At 42.9% G+C, this 23621-nt stretch overlaps 1 protein-coding gene across 2 annotated transcripts in view; it reads right to left on the bottom strand.

The window, feature by feature from the left end:
• The window catches only part of itfg1 (integrin alpha FG-GAP repeat containing 1), a 250490-nt gene that overhangs the window by 129912 nt on the left and 96957 nt on the right, over nt 1-23621 (bottom strand). For both annotated transcript variants that reach the window (XM_061670006.1, XM_061670010.1), the window contains exon 9: nt 20889-20983. In XM_061670006.1, coding sequence (XP_061525990.1) covers nt 20889-20983 — 95 coding nt within the window. The remainder of the gene's footprint in view (nt 1-20888; nt 20984-23621) is intronic.

Raw genomic sequence — 23621 nt, 5'->3', positions numbered from 1 at the left:
CAAAGATATTATTAAAATTACAAAACGTTGTTTCCCGATTGGCGGCACGGTAGCCGACTGGTTAGAGCGTCTGCCTCACAGTTCTGGGGACTGGGGTTCAATCCCCAGCCCCGCCTCTGTGGAGTTTGCATGTTCTCCCTGTGCCTGCGTGGGTTTTCTCCAGGCACTCCGGTTTCCCCACATCCCAAAAACATGCGTGGTAGGTTAATTGACAACTGTAAATTGCCCGTAGGTGTGAATGTGAGTGCGAATGGTTGTTTGTTTGTATGTGCCCTGCGATTGGCTGGCAACCAGTTCAGGGTGTACCCTGCCTCCTGCCCGATGATAGCTGGTATAGGCTCCAGCACGCCCGTGACCCTCGTGAGGAGAAGCGGCTCAGAAAATGGATGGATGGATGTTTCCAGATTTAATTTCCAAAACAAACTTGGTGTCAGAAGTGGGATCTCAGGATTTACTGTCAGACCAGGGACCGGACGGAGACAGACCATCCAAGACAAGTAACTGCCTTGCCCCTTACCCGAGGCATTTGAAGAGGGGGACTGGCCGGCCCCTGGACAATTGACTGTCGCCTCGAGATCCACACGGACATGCATTGTCCTACAGATAAAGAACTATGGTAAAATAATTTGATCATTTCTGATGACGGAAATTACATGATGGAAAGTAATGTACTGTGAAACAATCTTGCCTTTGTAATGAGTGGCATTGGTAACTGCTCTCCCCACATTCCATTGGTAAGGTCTGAATCCTTAAATCCGGGTTCAAGGCGAGGTTAAAGTCCTTAAGTTCGAGTCCGATGTGGGTTAGGGGTTGGGTCCCCAGGTTCAAATCCGCCAATTAATGTCCTAAAGTTAGAGTTTGACGTAGGTTAGGGGTTGGGTCCCCAGGTTTGACTCCGACGATCAGGGGTTAGGGTATTTTAGCAAACAGCCGCAAAACACGTGTCGTGATGTATGAAATGGCAGCATGGAACGGCCGAAATAAAAAAAAAAACAAAAAAAAACAAATGGGGCACACAAACAAACTTTGAAAAAAAGGCTGGCAGACCCCTGTCTACTTGTCTGAGAGTGCCTGTCGCTTCATTAGGCCAAGAAATTAAAACACGGGTGGGGGCGCTGGAGTTTCGGGGTTAACGCCAGGGAGCTGGCAGAAGATAGACAGACAACAAGGCAATTGAATTACTTTTAAAAGGAGCCGTGTGACCAAGTAATGGCTTTTTATGATGCTGCAGACATAACGACATGAGAAATTTTTATCGCATTAGGAGTGCCGCTGAGATGACAATGGGCGACTAAATGGGAAAAGGGTTGCATGACAGCATAGCATTTTGCTCTAAATAGCAATTTAGACAGATGCACGTTAATAGATGTTGCGTCTAAATTCAGAGGCCATATTTAAAGGTTTAAAAGACAATACATTAAGATAATAAATTCCTGACACATATGAAAATAAAAATAACAAAGGTAATGCTTCCAAAGGGCGGCACGGTGGTGGGCTGGTTCGTACATCTGCCTCACAGTTCTGAGTACCAAGGTTCTAATCCGGCCTCGCCTGTGTAGAGTTTGTATGTTTTCCCCGTGCCTTCGTGGGTTTTCTCCTGGTACTCCGGTTTCCTCCCACATCCCAAAAACATGTATGGTAGGTTAATTGTAGACTCTAAATTGTCTGTAGGTGTGAATGTGAGTGTGAATGGTTGTTTCTTTATGTTCCGCAATGTGGGTCCTGACCTAAACATGTCAGTTTAAATACATGATATTCAGACGCTTGTGCACTCAGCGGCTCCAAGTATGAATACCACTGGTTTCTAGTGCCCTGTGACTGACTGTCAACCAGTCAAGCTGTAGTTCACAGGTATCAAACTCAGGGCCTGGGGCCCATATTCGGCCCACCATCATTTTATTTGGCCCACGAAACCAAATCACACCTGTCACACTTCATGTTTCTAGTTAACATATCTAAATTGCAAATTCTCTTCACTTTTTACTTCACTGGAGCCAGGCCTGGTGGTGGGGCTCGAAGGCGAGTGCCCGGTGGCCGGGCCCGGCCGGGCACAGCCCGAAAGGGTAACGTGGGCTCCCCTTCCCATGGGCTCACCACCTGTGGGATGGGCCATTGGGGTCGGGTGCAGTGTGAGCTGGGAGGTGGCCGAAGGAGAGGACATTGGCGATCCGATCCCCGGCTACAGAAGATGGGGGACGTGGAATAGGGACGTGGAATGTCACCTCTCTGGCAGGGAAGGAGCCCGAGCTGGTGTGTGAGGCCGAGAAGTTCCGACTAGATATAGTCGGACTCGCCTCCACACACAGCTTGGGCTCTGGTACCAGTCCTCTCGAGAGTGGTTGGACTCTCTTCCACTCTGGAGTTGCCCACGGTGAGAGGCGCTGAGCAGGTGTGGGTTGCCCCCCAGCTTGGCGCCTGTACGTTGGGGTTCACCCCGGTGCACGAGAGGGTAGCCTCCCTCCGCCTTCTGGTGGGGGGATGGGTCCTGAATGTTGTTTGTGCCTATGCACCAAACAGCAGTTCAGAGTAGCCACCCTTTTTGGAGTCCTTGGAGGGGGTGCTGGAGAGCGCTCCCGCTGGGGACTCCATCGTTCTGCTGGGGGACTTCAATGCTCACGTGGGCAATGACAGTGAGACCTAGAAGGGCGTGATTGGGAGGAACGGCCCCCGCGATCAGAACCCGAGCGGTGTTCTGTAATTGGACTTCTGTGCTCATCACGGATTGTCCATAACGAGCATAAGGGTGTCCATACGCGCAGTTGGCACCAGGACACCCAAGGTCGCAGTTCGATGATCGACTTTGTGGTCGTGTCATCGGACTTGCGGCCGCATGTCTTGGACACTCGGGTGAAGAGAGGGGCGGAGCTGTCAACTGATCACCACCTGGTGGTTAGTTGGCTCCGATGGTGGGGGAAGATGCCGGTCCGACGTGGCAGGCCCAATCGTATTGTGAGGGTCTGCTGGGAACGTCTGGCAGAATCCCCTGTCAGAAGGAGTTTCAACTCCCACCTCCGACAGAACTTTGCTCATGTTCCGGGGGAGGCGGGGGACATCGAGTCCGAGTGGACCATGTTCCGCGCCTCCATTGCTGAGGCGGCCGACCGGAACTGTGGCCGTAAGGTGGTCGGTGCCTGTCGTGGCGGCAAACCCCGTACCCGTTCGTGGACACCAACGGCAGTCAAGGTGAGGTCCTATCTGGCCTTTTTGGCCTGTGGGACTCCTGAGGCACCTGATGGGTACCGGCTGGCCAATCGGAATGCAGGGAGTAGTTCGGTAAGGCCATGGAGAAAGACTTCCGGACGGCTTCGAGGAAATTTTAGTCCACCATCCGACGTCTCAGGAGAGGAAAGCAGTGCACCACTAACACTGTGTATAGTGGGGATGGTGCGCTGCTGACCTTGACTCGGGACATTGTGAGTCGGTGGGGAGAATACTTCGAAGACCTCCTCAATTCCATGACACGCCTTCCCATGAGGAAGCAGAGTGTGGGTTCTCTGAGGCAGGCTCTCCTATCTCTGGGTTTGAGGTCACCGAGGTAGTTAAAAAGCTCCTCGGTGGCAGGGCCCCGGGGGTGGATGAGATTCGCCCGGAGTTCCTAAAGGCTCTGGATGTTGTCAGGCTGTCCTGGTTGACACGCCTCTGCAACATCGCGTGGACATCGGGGACAGTGACTCTGGATTGGCAGACTTGGGTGGTGGTCCCCCTTTTTAAGAAGGGAGACCAGAGGGTGTGTTCCAACTACAGGGGGATCACACTCCTCAGCCTCCCTGGTAAGATCTATTCAGGGGTGCTGGAGAGGAGGGTCCGTCGGGAAGTCGAATCTCAGATTCAGGAGGAGCAGTGTGGTTTTCGTTCTGGTCATGGAACAGTGGACCAGCTCTACACCCTCGGCAGGGTCCTCGAGGGTGCATGGGAGTTCGCCCAACCAGTCTACATGTGACTTTGCGGACTTGGAGAAGGCGCTCGGGCTGTTCGGTTCATAAGCCAGCGACTGGGCAAAAATGGCCTGCATGGTAAAGTCCCAAGATGAAAACCACTGCTGAGCAAAAAGAACATTAAGGTAGTGTGATGGTCTGGGTCTGTTTTGCTGCTTCAGGACATGGAAGACTTTGTGTGATAAATGGTACCTGAATTCTGTTGTCTACCAAAAAATCCTGAAGGAGTTTGTCTGGCCATCTGTTTGTGACTTCAACCTGAAACGAACTTGGGTTCTGCAGCAGGACAATGATCCAAAATACACCAGCAAGTCCACCTCTGAATGGCTGAATAAATACAAAATTAAGACTTTGGAGTGGCCTTGTCAAAGTCATGACATGAATCGTATTGAGATAGTGTGGCATGACTTTAAAAAGGCGGTTCATGCTTACTCTTTGATGTCCTTTTATCGGGTTTGCAAGATTATTAAGGTTGAAAATGCCCAGAAAGTCCTTTTCAAGCGATTCTAGTTGATCTTTTACACCTGGCAGTTGAGGCGGCTGGATTTCTCATTAAAATGTGCCATGTCAATAAGGATTGCTCTGATTTGATTGCTCATCTTCCCCAATTCAAATATGGAAAATCAGCTAAGCTCTGATGGACTACTGGCGAATGGCACTATCTCTGCGGCAGGACCAAGCATTCATCGTGACCCTTGTGTTCATTTCATTCAATGTGTGTGTGTGTGTGTGTGGGGGGGGGGTTTCTTACTATCTTTGTGAAGCAGAACTCACCAAGCGTTGGATTGTTTGCTCACTACTCACATCCCCAAAAAGGAAGGGACATGAGGGTGAAGGAAAAGAGGAGGCTATTTTCAGAAGCGGGTCCCAATAAATCACTATAACATAACTGGCTCGTGGCGTTCATCTGTCGCACACAATTGTCGGCAGTGACCACAGTTACATTCATTACATTATACATTATAAATATACAGTAGTATTGTTATAAACCACAACAGATGTATGTTTTTATATACTGTATTTGCATGGCTTGTGGCGGCAGCCCAGCTGGCTCACTCGCTCCAAACCAGGAAATGCAGTTCCAGCAGTGTGAAAGCTTATTTGACGAAACCATCCTCCACGAAATCGGCCTGAACACAGCACAATTCTGGTTCCGAAATGCTTGGAAATCTCTAGCAGCATCAGCAGTGGGGGGCCCCAAGGTTGTGTCCTCTCTCCGCTGCTCTTCACTCTCTCCACGAACGACTGCACCTCAGCGCACCTGGCTGTCAAACTCTTCAAGTTTGCAGATGACACCACTGTCATCGTCCTCATCAAGGACGGTGACGAGACTGCATATTGACAGGAAGTGGAGCGGCTGGAGCTGTGGTGCGGCCGACACAACCTGGAGCTGAACACGCTCAAGACTGTAGAGATGATCGTGAATTTCAGGAGGCATCCTTCGCCACAGCTGCCCCTCACGTCTAGCTGCCTTGTGTCAACCGTCGAGACCTTCAAGTTCCTGGGAATTACAGTCTCTCAGGACCATAAGTGGGCAACCAACATCAACTCTGTCCTCAAAAAGGCCCAGCAGAGGATGTACTTCCTGCGGCTTCTGAGAAAGCACGGCCTGCCACGGGAGCTGCTGAGGCAGTTCTACACACCGGTCATCGAATCAGTCCTATGATCTTCCATCACAGTCTGGTTTGGTGCTGCTACAACAAAGGACAAACTCCGACTGCAGCGGACAATCAAAACTGCTGAAAGGATTGTCGGTACCCCCCTTCCCACCCTTGAGGACTTGCACGCTGCCAGAACTAAGACAAGAGCGTGCAAAATCCTCTCGGACCCTCCACATCCCGGTCACCAGCTCTTCCAGCTCCTTCCCTCAGGTTGGCGCTACCGATCAATGCAAACTAGAACTAGCAGACATTCCAACAGCTTCTTCCCTCTTGCGATCAACTTCTTAAACACCTAACCTACAATTCTATTGCAACATGCTGGAAATTTTTTTTTATTTGAGTTCGTCGTCACATTACTGTGGGGCCAATTATATATTACTCGTGCACTCACTGTAGTAGTCTCGCCACGCTGCACTATTTGCATATATGTTTTTGACCAATACTGGCCACTCATGCCAGAGTAGCATCTACTCCATTTGCACACTGACTGTGGAGTATCTGCAACATTTGCACAATCAACATTGTCCCAGATTATAGCGCTACTCGTCACTTTAAACTGCATACACTCCTTGAAGTCTCGGCGCCCTTTGCACAATGGTCATTGCACCGGACTATTGCTATATTAGTCATTCAAACTGCTCTGCATCTTTGTACAATTGTCAAAAAAACAAACAAACAAAAAAAAGTACCGGCATTACCAGATAACTATTAACCCTTTCTTGCTCAGTGACTGTTTTTTGTCAATGTCTTTATGTCTCAAAGTGTTCTCTGTCAATTGACTGTCTGTTGTCGTACTCGAGCGGCTCCAACTACCAGAGACAAATTCCTTGTGTGTTTTTTGGACATACTTGGCAAATAAAGATGATTCTGATTCTGATTTATTCCTTAAATCCTTAAGTTTGGCAGATGACGCAATAAGTTTCGAAGAAGACGCAGCCGCGTTGCCAATGCCAAGAACTTCCCAAGATGAGTGGGCGTCTAGCAACCACGAAGTGGGCAGATACTTGAATAATGAGTTAACTTTAAATGTCACAAAAACACGGAAATCTGATTCAGACATTTTGCATGTCTTATGCAGTTTATTGTCAATTGCATTCAATCGACAAACCGCATCAATGTCAAACTTAAACCAGGTCAGACTCATTTTGACCTATGCTATGCATAAAACAGTAGAAAATAATGGATTCTGATGGAAGGGGACCTTTAATGTTTGACCAACGACTGATGATTCAAACTGTGAAGCTAGCATAGGCATGGCTGAGGTGGTAGAGTGGTCATCTCCAAACCAAAAGATTGTGGGTTTGATCCTCGGCCCCTGTGACCATGTCCCAATGTCCCTGAGCAAGACACTGAACCCCCAGATGCTACTGATGCTGCTTCATCAGGAGGTGAATGAGAAAACAGTGTTTAAAGCGCTTTGAGTACCTTGAAGGTAGAAAAGCGCTGTACAAGCGTTGTAACCCTGAATGTTACCAATCAATTTTTCCAGATTTTATCACAAAACGTTAATAGAATCCGAATTTAATAATATTCAAAACTCCTTCTATATTTCCTTTATGAGATTACCTCTGCACTCTGCACATAATGGTGGGTTGTCAGTTTTGCTCGGACTACATAAAAAAAGAAAAACCCTCATCTGTCAACAACAAAACAAATGGACCACTCTTGTAAACAATGTCAAATGTAAACATGCAAAACTTGTCAAGTCATGAAATTCAAGTTGACGAAAGTCAAATGTTTGATAAGATTTAGCCAAGCAAGTTCAAAGTCCTAAAAATTAAGTCTGACTTAAGCTGACTCGAGGCAAGTAATGCGACTCGAGCCCCCCTCCTCTGATATTCTCCCACAATAGGCCGAGCAGAGTATTTCCACAGAGTGGCGATAAGGAAAAGATACTCAGCTGTCCTCAATTCCCTTATTAAATTGTAGCAAGATTTATTTGAAATAGGATGAATCCAGAAACAAAAAGGGGGCCGAGAATCCCCCAAATGCAGAAAGAGAAATCCAAATGCAGTCAAAGTGGTTGAAATGCAAATCATGCACGGGTGACTTTCCAGACAGGCACAAGAGTCAATGTTTAGATTTTGAGTGAGCACGTCGCTGGCTCTCATTACTTCACAAGTGTTTTCCATGACCACTCTCTCTTTCCCCATCCATCATACTCATCAATCTGGACTTTTTTTTCACATTCGTTCGAACGCGTCAAACTCATGAACTTTTTACAGTTATTCATAACGTCAGGAGTGTCCCAAAGCGCAAGTCTTTTAGTTGGTACCAGAAGCGAAATGTACTATATTTGGGAACTGGGTTATGGTATAGGGAACTTTCATTTTTCATTTATTTTGTTTATTAAACCTATTGAACGGGCCTGGTTCATTTCACTGTCAATAATCACTGTGTTCATCTACAGTGGGTATGGAAAGCCGATATGCAGACTCAGTGAAACTACAGGATAAACCATGAAGGACATCCACTGTTACATTCGTAATATCTTCATGGCAGAAAAAATTATGCGAGAAAAATAACACGGCAAGAAATCAAGTACTGTCTTGATGTGCTTTGTACAACTAAATAGGGCCATATAGAGGTGTTTTAAATTAGGCAAAAAAACAATATAAAACTCTTATTTTATCATAGTTTCCATGGAGTTTTATTATTCATTGTCTCTTGTAGCGGGACGTTAGCTGACTGGTTAGCACACCTGCCTCACAGTTCTGAGGACCTGGGTTTGCCTATGTGGAGTTCTCCCCCGTGCCTGCGTGGGTTTTCTCCGGGTACTCCAGTTTCCTCCCACATCCCCCAAAAACATGCATGGTAGGTTAATTAAAGACTAAATTGCACGTAGGTGTGAATGTGAACGCGAATAGTTGTTTGTTTATATGTGCCCTGCGATTGGCTGGCGACCAGTTCAGGGTGTACCCCGCCTCTCGCCCAGAGTCATTTGGGATAGGCTCCAGCATGCCCGTGACCCTAGTGAGGGTAAGTGGGATGGAAAATGGATGGCTGAATGGATTGTCTTTTGTAATACAGTGGAACCTCGATAAAACAGACAAATAGTGGCAGGGTGTCCTCCGTTATAGCCGATTGTCTGGTACATTGAAGCACTTTTTTTGGCGGCCATATACACACACATTACTGTACAGCACAAAATTAATGTTTTGTACTTTTTTCATGGACTAAAACACCCAGTGGAGTACAGAGTTATTGTCAATAAATAGAAAAAAGCTTGAAAATGTTTGAAGTTTCAAACTTTATGTTGTATGTTGATGTACTCGTCATAGGTGAGTCGCTTTCATGAGCAACAAAGTGCTTCCTAGTTACAACTCTGTTGCCATCGATGAACGGCTTGACAAAAAAAAAAAAAAAAAAACCTGTTCCTGAACCAAAAATAGCATGTTCCGGAATCCAGAGACTTGTGTGCTGCATTCCTCTTTGTGTTTAACACCGCAGACAGCTATTTGATGCTAGATATGCTACTTTAATAGTTGAACTCCTGTCATCATGGCATCCATGTGGAAATGTTGCTACATTCAACATCTGTTATTTTCGATCCAGTCATATTGGCTATCTACAGTATGATCCGGAAACACGTGTCTTCCCAGTCTCTGCCTATATTACGTGACAGCGCCAGTAAACAACAGCAGCCAATTCTGGAACAAACAGACTTTGGTCATCGGCTTTGGTCATTTTTTACATGAAAAATGGAAACTATTTTTGGACACATTGTTTGATTCCGACGGTCCGTTTTATCTGATATCCGTTATATTGGGGTCCGTTTTATCAAGGTTAAACTGTCCATTTTTTCGAATGAAAAGAGAAATTGTGGACAAAGATAGTTACCTTACACGTATTCTTATTCAGATTTTAGTTTGTACTGCGTGCCAGAAAGTGTAACTTTATTGCGTTATAGTCATGCAGCTATTCTGTAAACAAATACAGTGAATCTCAGCCTCTGGCTATCAGACGTCATGGCTAGCGATATGCTGGGTGATGTGAAACAGCATTATTGAAAGTGTATAGTGGGTACGAAAAGTATTCAGACCACCATAACATTTTCACTCTTTGTTATATTGCAGCCATTTGCTGAAATAATTTAAGTTAATTTTTCCCTCATTAATTTACACACAGCACCCCATATTGACAGAAAAAAAATGGAATTGTTGACATTTTTGCAGATTTATTAAAAAAGAAAAACTGAAATATCACACAGCCATAAGTATTCAGACGCTTTGCTCAGTATTTAGTAGAGGCACTCTTTGGAGCTAATACAGCCATGAGTCTTTTTATGAATGATGCAACAAGTTTTTCACACCTGGATTTGGGGACCCTCTGCCATTCCTCCTTGCAGATCCTCTCCAGTTCTGTCAGGTTGGATGGTGAACGTTGGTGGACTTCCCTTTTCAGGTCTCTCCAGAGATGCTAAATTGGGTTTAAGTCAAGGCTCTGGCTGGCCGATTCAAGAACAGTCAAGGATTTGTTCTGAAGCCACTCCTTTGTTATTTTAGCCGTGTGCTTAGGGTAATTGTCTTGTTGGAAGGTGAACCTTCGGTGTCCTCCCATGAACCCCATTCTTGTTTCAGGTTTTACGTATGGTAGATTTGTCAATAGATGTTGGCATGTGCCAGTGATTTGTGTCAGTCTTCAGCTGACACCGTAGGGTTCTTTTTTACTTCGCTGAGCATTCTACGCTGTGCTCTTACAGTCAACTTTACAGGACGGCCACTCCTTGGAAGAAAAGCAACAGTGCTGTACTTTCTCCATGTACAGACAATTTGTCTAACCGTGGACTGATGAACAAGACTTTTAGACTTTTGTAACCTTTTGCAGCTTGAACCAAGTATATATCTAAAGTCCTGACCTCAACCCGATTGAGATGATGTAGCATGACGTAAAGAGAGCTAGTCACACCAGACATCATAAGAAACCTGCTGAACTGCAACAGTTTTGTAAGTTGGAATGGTCCAAAATTTATCCTGATAATTGTGCACATCTTATCTGCAACTACAGGAAATGTTTGGTTGAGGTTATTGGTGCCAAAGGAGGGTCCAACTAGTCATTAAATCCAAGGGTACTTTACTTTTTCCTCACCGTCCAGTGAATTTTTACGTTATTTTCTATAAAAATATAAAAACATTTTTGCGTGGTATTTATTTAAGCAGACTCTGTTAATTATTGTGATTTAGATGAAGATCAGACCACATTTTATGACCAATTTATGCAGAGATTAAAGCAATTCCAGAGCGTTCACAGACTTTTTCCTTTAACTATATGCAGTTACAGTTACATGCATGGTAGGTTAATTGACGACTCTAAATTGCCCGTAGGTGTCACTGTGAGTGCGAATGGTTGTTTGTTTCTATGTGCCCTGCGATTGGCTGGCAACCAGTTCAAGGTGTACCCCGCCTCCTTTTCAGCTTGTGACTTTCACCAAGAATCAAACTAAATGGGACACTGACTTGTGCGCACATTTACACAGTGCCATGGCTCCCCATAATCAGATATCTAGATGAATGGCGGTGCAAGTGAATATCATGTGTTAATTATGCCGCACCCTCATTCTGTTTTTCTGGAATTACCTTTCACGCTGGTGCCGGATCATCTCTGACAGTAACTCAGAAGCCCGAAAATTTATTGTTTCTTTCTTTCCCATTCCATGTCGATAACTTCAACTCAGAACATCAATGCTTGAAAAACTGATTTGATGGGCAGCATGACAGCCATCTTTTTTTTTTTTTTTTTTTTTTTTTGCATTTTTACTAGCTCACTGTGTTGTGTGTAAGGCACCATGGCGGCATGAAGGCTTTTGACATAGTATAGGGGTGTCACAGAGACGGAACGTCATCGGCCGCAAGTTTTGAAGTTTCACACCCAAGCCGAACTCACCACATGCAAATTATCGCTGTGTCACTTATCTTATTGGGGCAAGCCACATTGGCTGTGTGAACATGCACTTCAGACATAGAAATGTCCTGCTTTGGTGAGTTTTTTCTTAAACGGACAGACAAATACAGTGGTGTGAAAAAGTGTTTGCCCCCTTCCTGATTTCTTATTTTTTTGCACGTTTGTCACACTTAAATGTTTCCCATCATCAAACGAATTTAAATATTAGTCAAAGACAACACAAGTAAACACAACATTTAATTTTTAAATGGTTTTTATTATTAAGGGAGAAAAAAAATCCAAAACTACATGGCCCTGTGTGAAAAAGTGATTGTCTCTTAAACCAAAGAACTGGTTGGGTCACCCTTAGCAGCAACAACCGCAATCAAACATTTGCGATAACTTGCAATGAGTCTCTTACAGCACTGTGGAGGAATTTTGGCCCATTCATATTTGCAGAATTGTTGTAATTCCGCCACATTGGAAGGTTTTCGAGCATGAACCGCCTTTTTAAGGTCATGCCACAGCATCTCAAAATGATTCAGGTCAGGACTATGAATAGGCCACTCCAAAGTCTTCATTTTGTTTTTCTTCAGCCATTCAGAGGTGGACTTGCTGCTGTGTTTGGGATCATTGTCCTGCTGCAGAAACCAAGTTAATTTCAGCTTAATTTCAGCTTGAGGTCACAAATATTCCGAATATTGGCCGAATATTCTCCTTCAGCATTTTTAGGTCGACAGCAGAATTCATGGTTCCACTTATCACAGCAAGTCGTCTAGGTCCTGAAACAGCAAAACAGCCCCAGACAATCACACTACCACCACCATATTTTACTGTTGGTATTATGTTCTTTTTTCAAAATGCAGTGTTACTTTTACGCCAGATATAATTGGACACACACCATCCAAAAAGTTCAACTTGTCTCTTCAGACCACAGAGTATTTTCCCCAAGGTCTTGGGGATCATCAAGATGTCTTCTGGCAAAATTGAGATGAGCATTAATGTTAATTTTGCTCAGCAGTGGTTTCTGTCTTGGAACTCTGCCATGCAGGCCATTTTTGCCCAGTCTCTTTCTTATGGTGGAGTCATGAACACTGACCTTAACTGAGGCAAGTGAGGCCTGCAGTTCTTTGGTGTTTGTTGTGGGGTCTTTTGGGACCTCTTGGATGAATCATCGCTGCGCTCTTGGAGTAATTTTGGAAGGCCGGCCATTCCTGGGAAGGTTCACCACTGTTCTATGTTTTCGCCATTTGTGGATAATGGCTCTCACTGTGGTTCACTGGAGTCCCAAAGGTTGAGAAATGGCTTTATAACATTTTCCACATTGATAGATCTCAATTACTTTCTTCCTCATTTGTTCCTGAATTTCTTTAGATCTCGGCATAATGTCTAGCTTTTGAGGATCGTTTGATCTACTTCCCTTTGTCAGGCAGATCCTATTTAAGTGATTTACTGATTGAACAGGTGTGGCAGTATCGGGCCTGGGTGTGGCTAGATAAATTGAAATCAGGTATGATAAAAAACAGTTATGTTTTAACAGGGGGGAAATCACTTTCACAGAGGGCCGTGTAGGTTTTGAATTTTTCCCCTCCCTTAATAATAAAAACCATTTAAAAACTGCATTTTGTGTTTAATTGTGTTGTCTTTGACTAATATTTAAGTTTGTTTGATGATGGGAAACATTTAAGTATGACAAACATGCAAATAAAAATTAATCAGGAAGTGGGCAAACACATTCACACCACTATAAATCCCCATTCAATTGTGCTAATGGAAGCATGAGTGTGTGAAAGGAGCTTAGATGTACAGTTTAACCATGAGTGAAATATACATTTTCTCTCTGATCTTGTCTCCGTTTACTAAAAAATTTCCTCACTCAGTGTGACATCTGGGCTTGTTTACACAACACAAAGCTATTATTTTGCTGGATGAATGGCAACATGTGGATACACAGGTTCATTGTACCTTCTGCCTTTTAGTGGAAGAGTGCTTCAGTCACAGAACATGACTAATGTGGTCTTGTTTTCATTTTAGGTTAACAGTTCAATGTTAAAAGTAAATTTTATTCCAAGTAAGAGAATGTCTCCTATAAGCTAAAGTCCACGTACTACAGCTGGACCTTTGACTCTGCAGGGTTGTGGCAGAATACATATTAAACAAGCTGGTTTAGACTCAGCGGGACATCCTTGAAAACCCAAGGGCAGCTTATCATGTGATTATTTCATTTTTTTCCTTTTTATTCCGCAGACCTCATCCATGCTCTCATCTTCTTCCCGCTGCTCTGATGTACATCTTCAAGCGGTAATGAAGGCATCAAACCCCCCCTTCCCACACACACACAGCCTCATGGAGCCACTTAATGCCCCTTCAGTTCACTCTCCTGTCTTATTTCCTCTTTATCCCTTCTGATTGGGGCTGTTTATGTGACACCATGTTTAAATGACATCAGCGTTTTCAGGCTGGAAAACGCAGACGAAAATGTAACTCAAAGGGAGCATTTTAATTGAAATGAGGTATAAATTATGTTTTATTGGTTGCTCCTCTCCATGCCAAAATAATTTTAGAGAAAGACCAATTTTAAAAATGACATGGTTATTATTTTTGGGCTTTGTAGAAGCACTAAAAACTAGGAAAAAGCATGGTCCTTTGTTTTAAGGTCCATTTTTAAATGGCACGCGCCTGAAAATGTTTGAAATCATGTCTCAAAGGGTGCATTTGAACTGAAATGGGGTAAAAAAAAATTGGTTGTTCGTTTGAAGGACGACATCATTTTTAAAGCCTCAAAAGATTTGAAAATGAATTTCCACACTAACACTCGGGGTGTAACAGTATGTCAAAAATCATGGTTAGATACATGCCTTGGTTTTAAGGTTGCATTGTTTCAGTGGTTGCATTAGGTACGTTTAGAGGGAGCAAAATGCCAACCCATGAGCAGTAAATTCTAAAATAAATGAAATGTCAATGAAAATAAGGCAATAACTGTTTAATATAATAGCTTCAATATTTTCTTTTCAGGAAAGTGCAAAATTGGTCATGATTCTTCTGTTTTAAAAGACACTACGTCAATAACACATTCAACATAATGAGCTATTTTACAAAAATCAGCAACAAATAGTGCCTTTGCTGCAGAGTAACTTGTTTTTCCTACATGAATGTGCACCCCTCCTTATAGGAACTGTTTATGTGACACCAGGTTTAAATTACATTGCATTGTGGACCCTGAAAAAATCTGTGTAGTGTGTCTCTAATAGTGTTTTTCACAAAGTGGCATTGCTAACCACTGGGCTGGCATGCAGATTACAGCCTTGGCACTAATTTCAACCCATGCAAGTTAAAAAAAATGTTATGCCACAAAATTGTTGCGTGTGTTCTAATAAGTTTACCATATGTTTATAAATGGTGTTTTAATGAGTTTAAATGTTTTCAAAGCGTGTCGGAGGGATAAACTATGAAAAAAAACTTTTTTTTTGTTTTTTTAAAATGATCTCTCTATATCGCAAATTGTCATCTTTTAAGGGGTGTTATGAAATGCCCCCGTAATAAATGGAAGTTCACTGTATTCAGAAGCATCATTCTTGCAAAAGCCAGCAGAGGTTCATAAGACACTTTTGGATGATACTCAGGAGGACAAGCGGTTGTAGTGTTTCTCCCTGGCTGACAATATCAACTACTGGCCTGGCATGCATATTACAGCCTTTTCACTTATTTTGACCGTGTACATGGATCAATTTGACATTTTTGTCTTTGGAAGCTTCATCACAGACTCTCTCCTTTTGTGCATCTTAATTATGTAACCACAAGTTCTCTTCATATGATAACACATCCTATTCTCTAACCCAAACTTATGCTACGGTTGATACCATTGTCTTTTACTACTTTTTTCTATGTGTCTACGTTTACACTGCAGGGCATGATGCCCAAATTCAGATTGTTTGTTAAATCCGATCTTTTTATGAAGTCCTTTGCATTAGTAAAAACAAATGCGGCTGCTTCTCTGGACAGAATGCTTCCAAGATGTCACACGCATGCGCACAAACCAGGAGGTCAGATTTTGCATGCACACAAACATGTTGACCGAATATGGCCGCTCACGTAGGTCTCATCATGACTCATGGCGGATTTTGTGCAACCGCGACCAACATTGTCTTATATTTATCAGTTCTAAAGCATCTTCTTTTCATCGTTTTCCGTTGTGTGGCGTGTCTGTTTTGTTGAACAATTGCGATGTTTGTTGGTTGCCGTTTGATGACGTATGCGTCGTGAGCGTCCATACGGCACTCGCGTCGCATACATATCCGATTTATATCCACATATGAAAGAAGGTCAGAAAAAACAAAAATAAAATATTGGAATTGTACTGTTCACATTGACATGAAAAAATTCAGATGGCTAAAAAATTGTAATTGATCTGCAGTGTGAACATAGTGTTTGATTTTTGTTGCAAAAAAGGAAACGTGACAAGAAAGATGAGAGAAGTGTGTGTCTACTGTGGGGGCGCGACTATCCATGTGTGTTTGTGTGTGGGCGGACATGGCGGATAAGCAGATAACATTTCTATTTTGGATTGGGAAGGGGTGGGGGGGTAAGGAAGTGGAAGCTGGTTCTCTGGTGGCAGAAGATGGAATGAAAGGGAGCCAGGCGTCCTGCCAACTGGTAGGAACTAAACTGAAAAGACCATATGTGGGCGGTGGTGTGTGTGCGCGCGCGCACTGTGTAGGCATTAATGCTTAAAACCATTCCTGAGCATGGATCAAGAAGAACTTCTCAAGTTTGATGTGTTAAATTTTATAAAAAATGTTTGCCTCATGGGAAATAATGGGACAGCATAGTGTCGTTGAGGTTGGTATGTCTGCGTCACACCCACACATGTGCCTGGGCATTGGCTGACGGGCACTGGACTGCATCACATCACATAATTTATCAAGATGGAGGTTCGTCACTTATTTCGCACTGTAGGTATTGTTTTTAAATGTTTATGAAAGCAACAACTTGATAAAAACAAGTTACAAGTAGTTAAATACCACAGAACAGCTCTGACAGCAAGCCACCATGTTTTCAAGTGCGCAAATGATGATGTCACTGTGCAGCGTCAGAGATATTGTCGAGTGTATTTGTAAAATCAGAATCATCTTTATTTGCCAAGTATGTCCAAAACACACACAAGGAATTTGTCTCCGGTAGTTGGAGCCGCTCTAGTACGACAACAGACAGTCAATTGACAGAGAACACTTTTGAGACATAAAGACATTGACAAAAAACAGTCACTGAGCAATAAAGGGTTAATAGTTATCTGGTAATGCCGGTACATTTTTAAATTTTTTTTTGGACAATTGTGCAAAAGATGCAGAGTCCTCTAGCACTTAGAGCAGTTCGAATGACTAATATTGCAATAGTCCGGTGCAATGACCATTGTTCAAAGGGCGCAGAGACTTCAAGGAGTGTATGCAGTTTAAAGTGACGAGTAGCGCGATAATCTGGGAAAATGTTGATTGTGCAAATGTTGCAGATACTCCACAGTCAGTGTGTAAATGGAGCAGATGCTACTCTGGCATGAGTGGCCAGTATTGGTCGACAACAGATATGCAAATAGTGCAGTGTGGCAAGACAACTACAGTGAGTGCACGAGTAATGTTAGTTACTGTTACTTATCCCCTAAATAGTGTTCATGGACCTTGTGTGTTTATCGCCTCTTTTCACCTCTTTGTTGTGTGCAATTTTTCATTAATGCTACAGTAATTCTTTCTCCCATTAATGATTCATGTCTAGAGGATAATATGATTCTCAGATTAATGTATAACGACGGAAATATATATAAAATTTTATTTATAGACCGTATATTTCGCATAAAAAGGGAATGTATGCCATTTGTATACAATATATGCAGTAGTGCAGTATACCTTATTTTAATGTGTAGGAATTTTTGAACTTTTCTTATGCCTATGTGTACTGCGCACTATTGACAAAGTTTTTGGGAAAAAACTGTGCATTATACATGAGAAATTACAGTAAGCAAAACATGTCACTGAAATCGGTCTTGGGAGGTTCTCTAGTGACGTAATCATGCATGATGGTGGTGGTTCGTCCTTTGATGTTTTGTGCAACTTCTCAAGGCTTGTGAGCTTGTTTAAGTTTAATGGGTATTCACTTGTACTGTGTAACATTTTTCTATCTGTGACATACTCAAAGCACTTTAACACCGCCCTCACGCTTACTGAAATCAGGGTTTGCATGCAAATTTCTCTCATGATATTGTGACATGACGACAGTCCTTCGTCCTATGATGTTTTATTGTGACTTTAAAGGCATATTTATAAAAAAATTTAATCTGATCTGATTACATGAAGAAAAAAAATTACATGAGAAATATATTCATGTAAGCAAAATTATCTACCAATAGAACAGGAAAATTGGCTTGGCAAGATTTCGTAAAAAAAAGTAAACAGCTTGCCTCAAACACACCCATCAATGTCTTAAGAATAGTGTAGTTATACTATTTACACCTATAGAATTATGGTATTTCTTATTTTAGATATTCTTACTAATAACCAGTAGTAACATCTCAAAGACAAATTATGACACCATCCATCCATCCATTTTCTTCACCGCTTATCCTCACTAGGGTCACGAGTATGCTGGACCCTATCCCAGTTACCGTATTTTCACTACCATAAGGCGCACTTAAAAGTCTTAAATTTTCTCCAAAATGGACGGGGCGCCTTATAATGCGGCGGGCCTTATGTGTGCACCGAGTTCCAAAATCTGTAAATGTTGTTGTGTGACTTTAAAGAGCGCTCCGCTTGACTGACTGGGAGCATTTCCTGCCGACACGCTGCTTATATAGCGGAAGGCGGACATGACTGAGTATAGCATGCGGACATAAAGGGGGAAGGGTGCGCGTGAAGACACGGCCCCAGTAGGTATATAGTGCCTGTATGTGCATCGGTTTGGCTAAGGACCCCCGGAAATGGCACCTACGAAGAGACACGCAAATGAAGCACAGTTTAAACTGCAAGCTATTAGTTACGCGGAGGAACATGGGAATCGAGCAGCCACAAGAGAATTCAAGATCAACGAATCCATGGTTCGCAAGTGGAGGAAGCAGGAAAACGAGCCAAGTCAATAAGACAAAGCTGAGTTTCCGTGGAAACAAACTGTGGTCAAGCCACCATCCACTCGTAAAGTAGCAGTCAAGCCAGCCGCCCCTAATTTTGTTCATACTAGCCATTACGGTAATAAGTCACCAACTCACGGTGAAAGCCACCTTCAAAATAAAAGCCTCCCAATAATATGGACGTCAATGCTCTTTCGGTTAAGGAAGGCAACAAGCAAGGTTAATTTCAATCTTGAGATGGATTAAAAAAAATTAGTTTATTTGATATCTCATGAAAAATAAATGGTAACTGGACTGCACTTATATAGCGCTTTACCGACACCATCACAGTGCCCAAAGCGCTTTACAAAGCCTCTCATTCACACACATTCATAAACCAATGGGGGACGGCTGCCATGCAAGGCACTGCCAGGCCCACTGGGAGCAAATAAGTGCAGTCCATTTACCATTTATTTTTCCTAAGATATCAAATTAACTAAATTTTTCTTATGTATATCAATATTCAAATTAACTTTGATGGTTGCATTCCTTAACCGAAGAGCGCTGATGTCCGTATTATTGGGAAGCTTTTATTTTGAAGGTGGCGAGTTGGCGACCTATTATAGAAATGCCTAGTATGAACAAAATTAGGGGCGGCTGGCTTGATCCTACTTTACGAGTGGAGGCTGGCTTGACCGCAGTGGAAACAAGGCGAGGTGGCCCGAGTTGGAAGACCAACACGAGCAATGGACTAATGAGCAAAGAACAGCCGGGAGAAGCGTCTCTGCAGTCACCATTCGACTGAGTGCAATAACTCGGAGCTTGCCACCATTCCGGGAGGCTTGACGAACCGCTGGACAGCCGTGTAAACAGGGCGTTCCAAGTGAAGTGAGCGGCGTGGGAGCCATGGATGACAGATGGCGAACACAGCTTTACTAAGACTAGGAGGCAGCGCCGGGCGAGTTACACCACAATGTGTGAATGGATTGTGGATGCTTGGGCTAACGTGTCTGCTTGCACTGTTGTTCGAGCTTTCGTAAAAGCCTGCATCTTTTCTGAGGACCCGCACGGCAACGAGACTGACTCTGACAAAGACCAGAGGGAACCCCTGGCATGTTTGATAGAGAACTTGCCCAGCTGTTCATTTCGGATACAGACGATGAGGACTTTGATGGATTTGTGGATGAGGAGTGATAAAAAATTAACGTGAGTACATTGTTAAATACTTCAATAAAGTACAACTGAACTCAATTTTGCTCCCGCTGCCTTTTTAAATACATTGTTTTCGCGTGCATGCATGCTACTGTATGTTTTGTTTTATCATGCCTGTGCCCAATAATATGGAGCGCCTTATGCATGTGTTAAATACAGAAATAGACCCCGTAACTGAGACTGCACCTTTTAATACGGTATCTTGGTAGACAAAGAAGCATACAGTATTTTGATTTGATATATACAATTATATTTTTTGCAGTGTGTGGTTGGGTTCTGCTGGTACAGTGTGAAGAGAATCATGAAAAATACAAACGCAAAAGACTGAGGGTGGACCACAGTGTTAATGCACACACACAAAAAGAAGCCACACAGTAACCAGAGGGCAATGTTTCCTACTGCTGAGATGACAGCCGTGATTCCCTAACATGATCAGAAGCCTCATTCTGCTGTTTTTACGTAAGCATGGGAATGTTGTCACCAGGATTGTTTTTTAGTGGAGGGAAAGTCGTGATTAAAAAGCTTTTCATTTCTCATCGCAAGAATTTCCAGCAAACCTTATTTTTTGTGACAAATGATACTCGCGTCTGTTGTAAATCACTTTCTTGCATAAAGCACCCTGCAATCTCAGGAAAATATCCAAGAAAAGCCAAGTTTCCCTTCAGTGAAGGTAATGTTTATTGTTGTTTGGAAAATAGCTCATCATGTTGATGGTGTTGGATTGGATTGGTAGGGTAACTGATGATGCACTTTCCTTACAAATTAAATAAATAATAAATAAATTGAGTTAAATATTTATTTTATTGCACATTTTATTTTGTCTATTTGATCTTTCATAGTTTAATGCTAGAAACTAGTTACTACTGCACTACTACTCTACTTCATGTGCTCCACCAAAATAAGAGAAGCTATTGATATTGTTTTGTGATGAAAAGAGAACCTTTTCGACTGCTTGTTTTGCATGCTGGGTTCAAACACCGTCAAAAAGATCATTAAGTGCAGATTTTTACAAAACAAAAATTCAGTGGAATAAATAGAGACAATTTATAGAGCAGTGATGTTGCCTGAATGACAGTAAGATCATTTCAGTCTGTGTGTGCATGTGTGTACCTCTTTGGAGCCCGACTTGGCCAGGTAGATGGCACTGTGTTGGCAGGCTTCGTCCAAGCACACGGGTAGGAGGTGGTCCTGGTAGCCGTCGCCATCTGCCAGAATTAAAATGAAAGAGTTATCACAAAAAAATAAACAAAAACAAAACAACAAAGAGAGAGCAAATTGGCAAGAACATGAAAAAAATCAGTGGTCTACAGACAATTCTTTGACTTCATGTGGGACTGTGCTCTGATATGCGCTGGCAACTGGGACTTGATATAGACAGTTGTGTCCCTTTCAAGATCATGGCCAATCGACTGAATTTACTATAGGTTGACTGGAATTAGGCTGTAGAAACATCTCAAGGATGATTAGTGGAAACACAATGCAGGTAAGTAATGAATTTTGAGCTTAATGTGAAAGGCTATAATACTGATGCATAAAAATCTGCTGCCATCTACGGGGATGATGAAAATGAAATGAGGGTTGACATTTCAGCAGGATAATGATCCAAAACATACTGCCAAGGAAACTCTCAACTGGTTTCAAAGAACAAAAATAAAGCTGCTAGAATGGATCAGCCATTTATCACATGACTTGAATCCAATCGAAAATCTATGGAAAGAACTGAAACTCAAGGTCCATAAAAGAAACCCACGGAACCTTCAAGATTTGAAGACTGCTTGTGTGGTGTAATGAGCCAAAATCACACCAGAGCAATGCACCCGACTAGTTTCTCCATAAAGGAGGCATCTTGACGCTGTCATTGCAAACAAAGGCTTTTGTACAAAGTATTAAATAAATGCCGGTTGGCGTGTTAAATACTTTTTTCCTGTGTCATTTCACATTATAACAACTTTATTTCTGAGGTTATTTGTTCTACTTTCTTTGTATGTATGGATAACTTGGGTTATTCCCAACATCTGATGAAATTTTCATGTCAATAGCACCGTAGCATATATATAGAGGAAGATAAAAGATAGATGCACAATGAGACATAATTTAGTCCTTTGGAAGTTGACACTTGCCATCCTGTCTCCAGTGTTTACAGTCTACCACTCACCCACACACTAATGCAGTACCCACCTGCCCTTTCCTCCATGAATACCTTTTTTCAAATGTCTTTTATCCATCTCTTTAATTCCCGCTATGCCCCTTCTTCTTCAAACTCATCTGTCACTTTTACTCCTTCCTGCCTCCCTCCCATCAAGGCGCCTCCTCTGGTGTGCATCTCCGTCCATCTTTGTTCATCACCTTGCCTCCCCATCCTGATGGCTTTTCATCTGCCGCCCCCTCGACCCCAAGCTGACAAGGCAAATGGCAATGGAGGGACGGGAGCAGCAGGTACAGACCCAGGTTCCAGGAACTCAGAGGGAATATAAGCATGTACCAATGAACAAATTAGTCGGGCCTGAACTTACTGAGGTACATGGTACAGCATAATTGATAACAGGCTATTTTTCTTTTAAAGGTTAAGTCAAATTGATTTTTTTCCCCCCAATAGCACCCTGTTTAGGCAACAAATTAGGCTGGCCTGAGCTCATTTCCCACTTCTAAAATTTGTTCAATTCAACTTTTATTTCTATAGTAGCCTGTTTTGGCGACCAAATACTCAAGTTTTTACTCATTGGGCACATGGCACTGCAATATTTACAACAATTTCTTTTTAAGCTCTAATCTTGAAATTCAGTGACTCATTTAAATGGGAGTCAGCACACACCTGCAACAATTAAAATTGCTCTGACTAAGTGCAACTAAATTGTTTGGATTTTCGAGTACTTTTCCTGACATTTTTAAGTCATATCTTTCAGCAAAATTCCACAGAGAGCTTTCATAGCATCAGAGGGATCTCATTGTTCCAAGGTATACGTCAGGTGAAGAGTGCAATTTTTCCCTAGGCAATAAATATACCATGGGACATAGTGAAGACAGTCATCATCATACATTGGGGAAAATGTGGCACAACAGTGACAATAGCAAGAACTGGGCATCCTTCCAAAATTAATGTAAGGAGGAGAACAAACTGGTCAGGGAGGCTGCCAAAAGCCCACAGCAACATTAAAGGAGCTGCAGGAATTTCTAGCAAGTCGTGGCTGTTTTGTCCATGTAACAACAACCTCCAATCTTCTTCCAATGTCTGGGCTATGGGGTTGAGTGCCATCCAACCATTGTGCCTGGACCTCCCTTGCTTGATGTACAACTTTAGTTGCTCAACAGTCCGGAGTCTCTGTTGACTTATTTTGCGCTACATAATGGACCACACATTTTCAATGGGATACAGGTCTGGACTGGTGGAAGACCTAACTAGTACTCACAATCTGAAAGACTTGCTTGGATGGCAGCATATGTTGCTCCAAAACTTGTATGTACTTTTCAGCATTAATGGCGCCTTCACAGATGTGCAAGTTAGCCATAACATGGGCACTAACACACCTGCATACCATCACAGATGCTGGCTTTTGAATTTTGCACCGATAACAAGCCGGAAGGTCTTTTTCCGATGAAATCCCTAAATTCCTTGCAATTACACGTAGAGAAACATTCTTAAACTGTTGGACTATTTGCTCACGCAGTTGTTCATGAAGTGTTGAACCTCACCCCATCCTTGCTTGTGTACAACTGAGGCTTTCGGGGTTGCTCCTTTTTATACCCAATCACCACACTCACCTCTTTTCAATCAACTTGTTCCAAACAAGTGTATTTTGAGCATTCCTCAACCTTCCCAGTCTTTTTTTGTCCCTGTCCCAGCTT

The sequence above is a fragment of the Phycodurus eques genome, chromosome 2 (genome assembly GCF_024500275.1).
Source record: "Phycodurus eques isolate BA_2022a chromosome 2, UOR_Pequ_1.1, whole genome shotgun sequence".
NCBI classification, from domain to species: Eukaryota; Metazoa; Chordata; class Actinopteri; order Syngnathiformes; family Syngnathidae; genus Phycodurus; species Phycodurus eques.
Note: the sequence above shows the minus strand (reverse complement) of the source record. Positions and strands in the feature narration are given on the sequence as shown.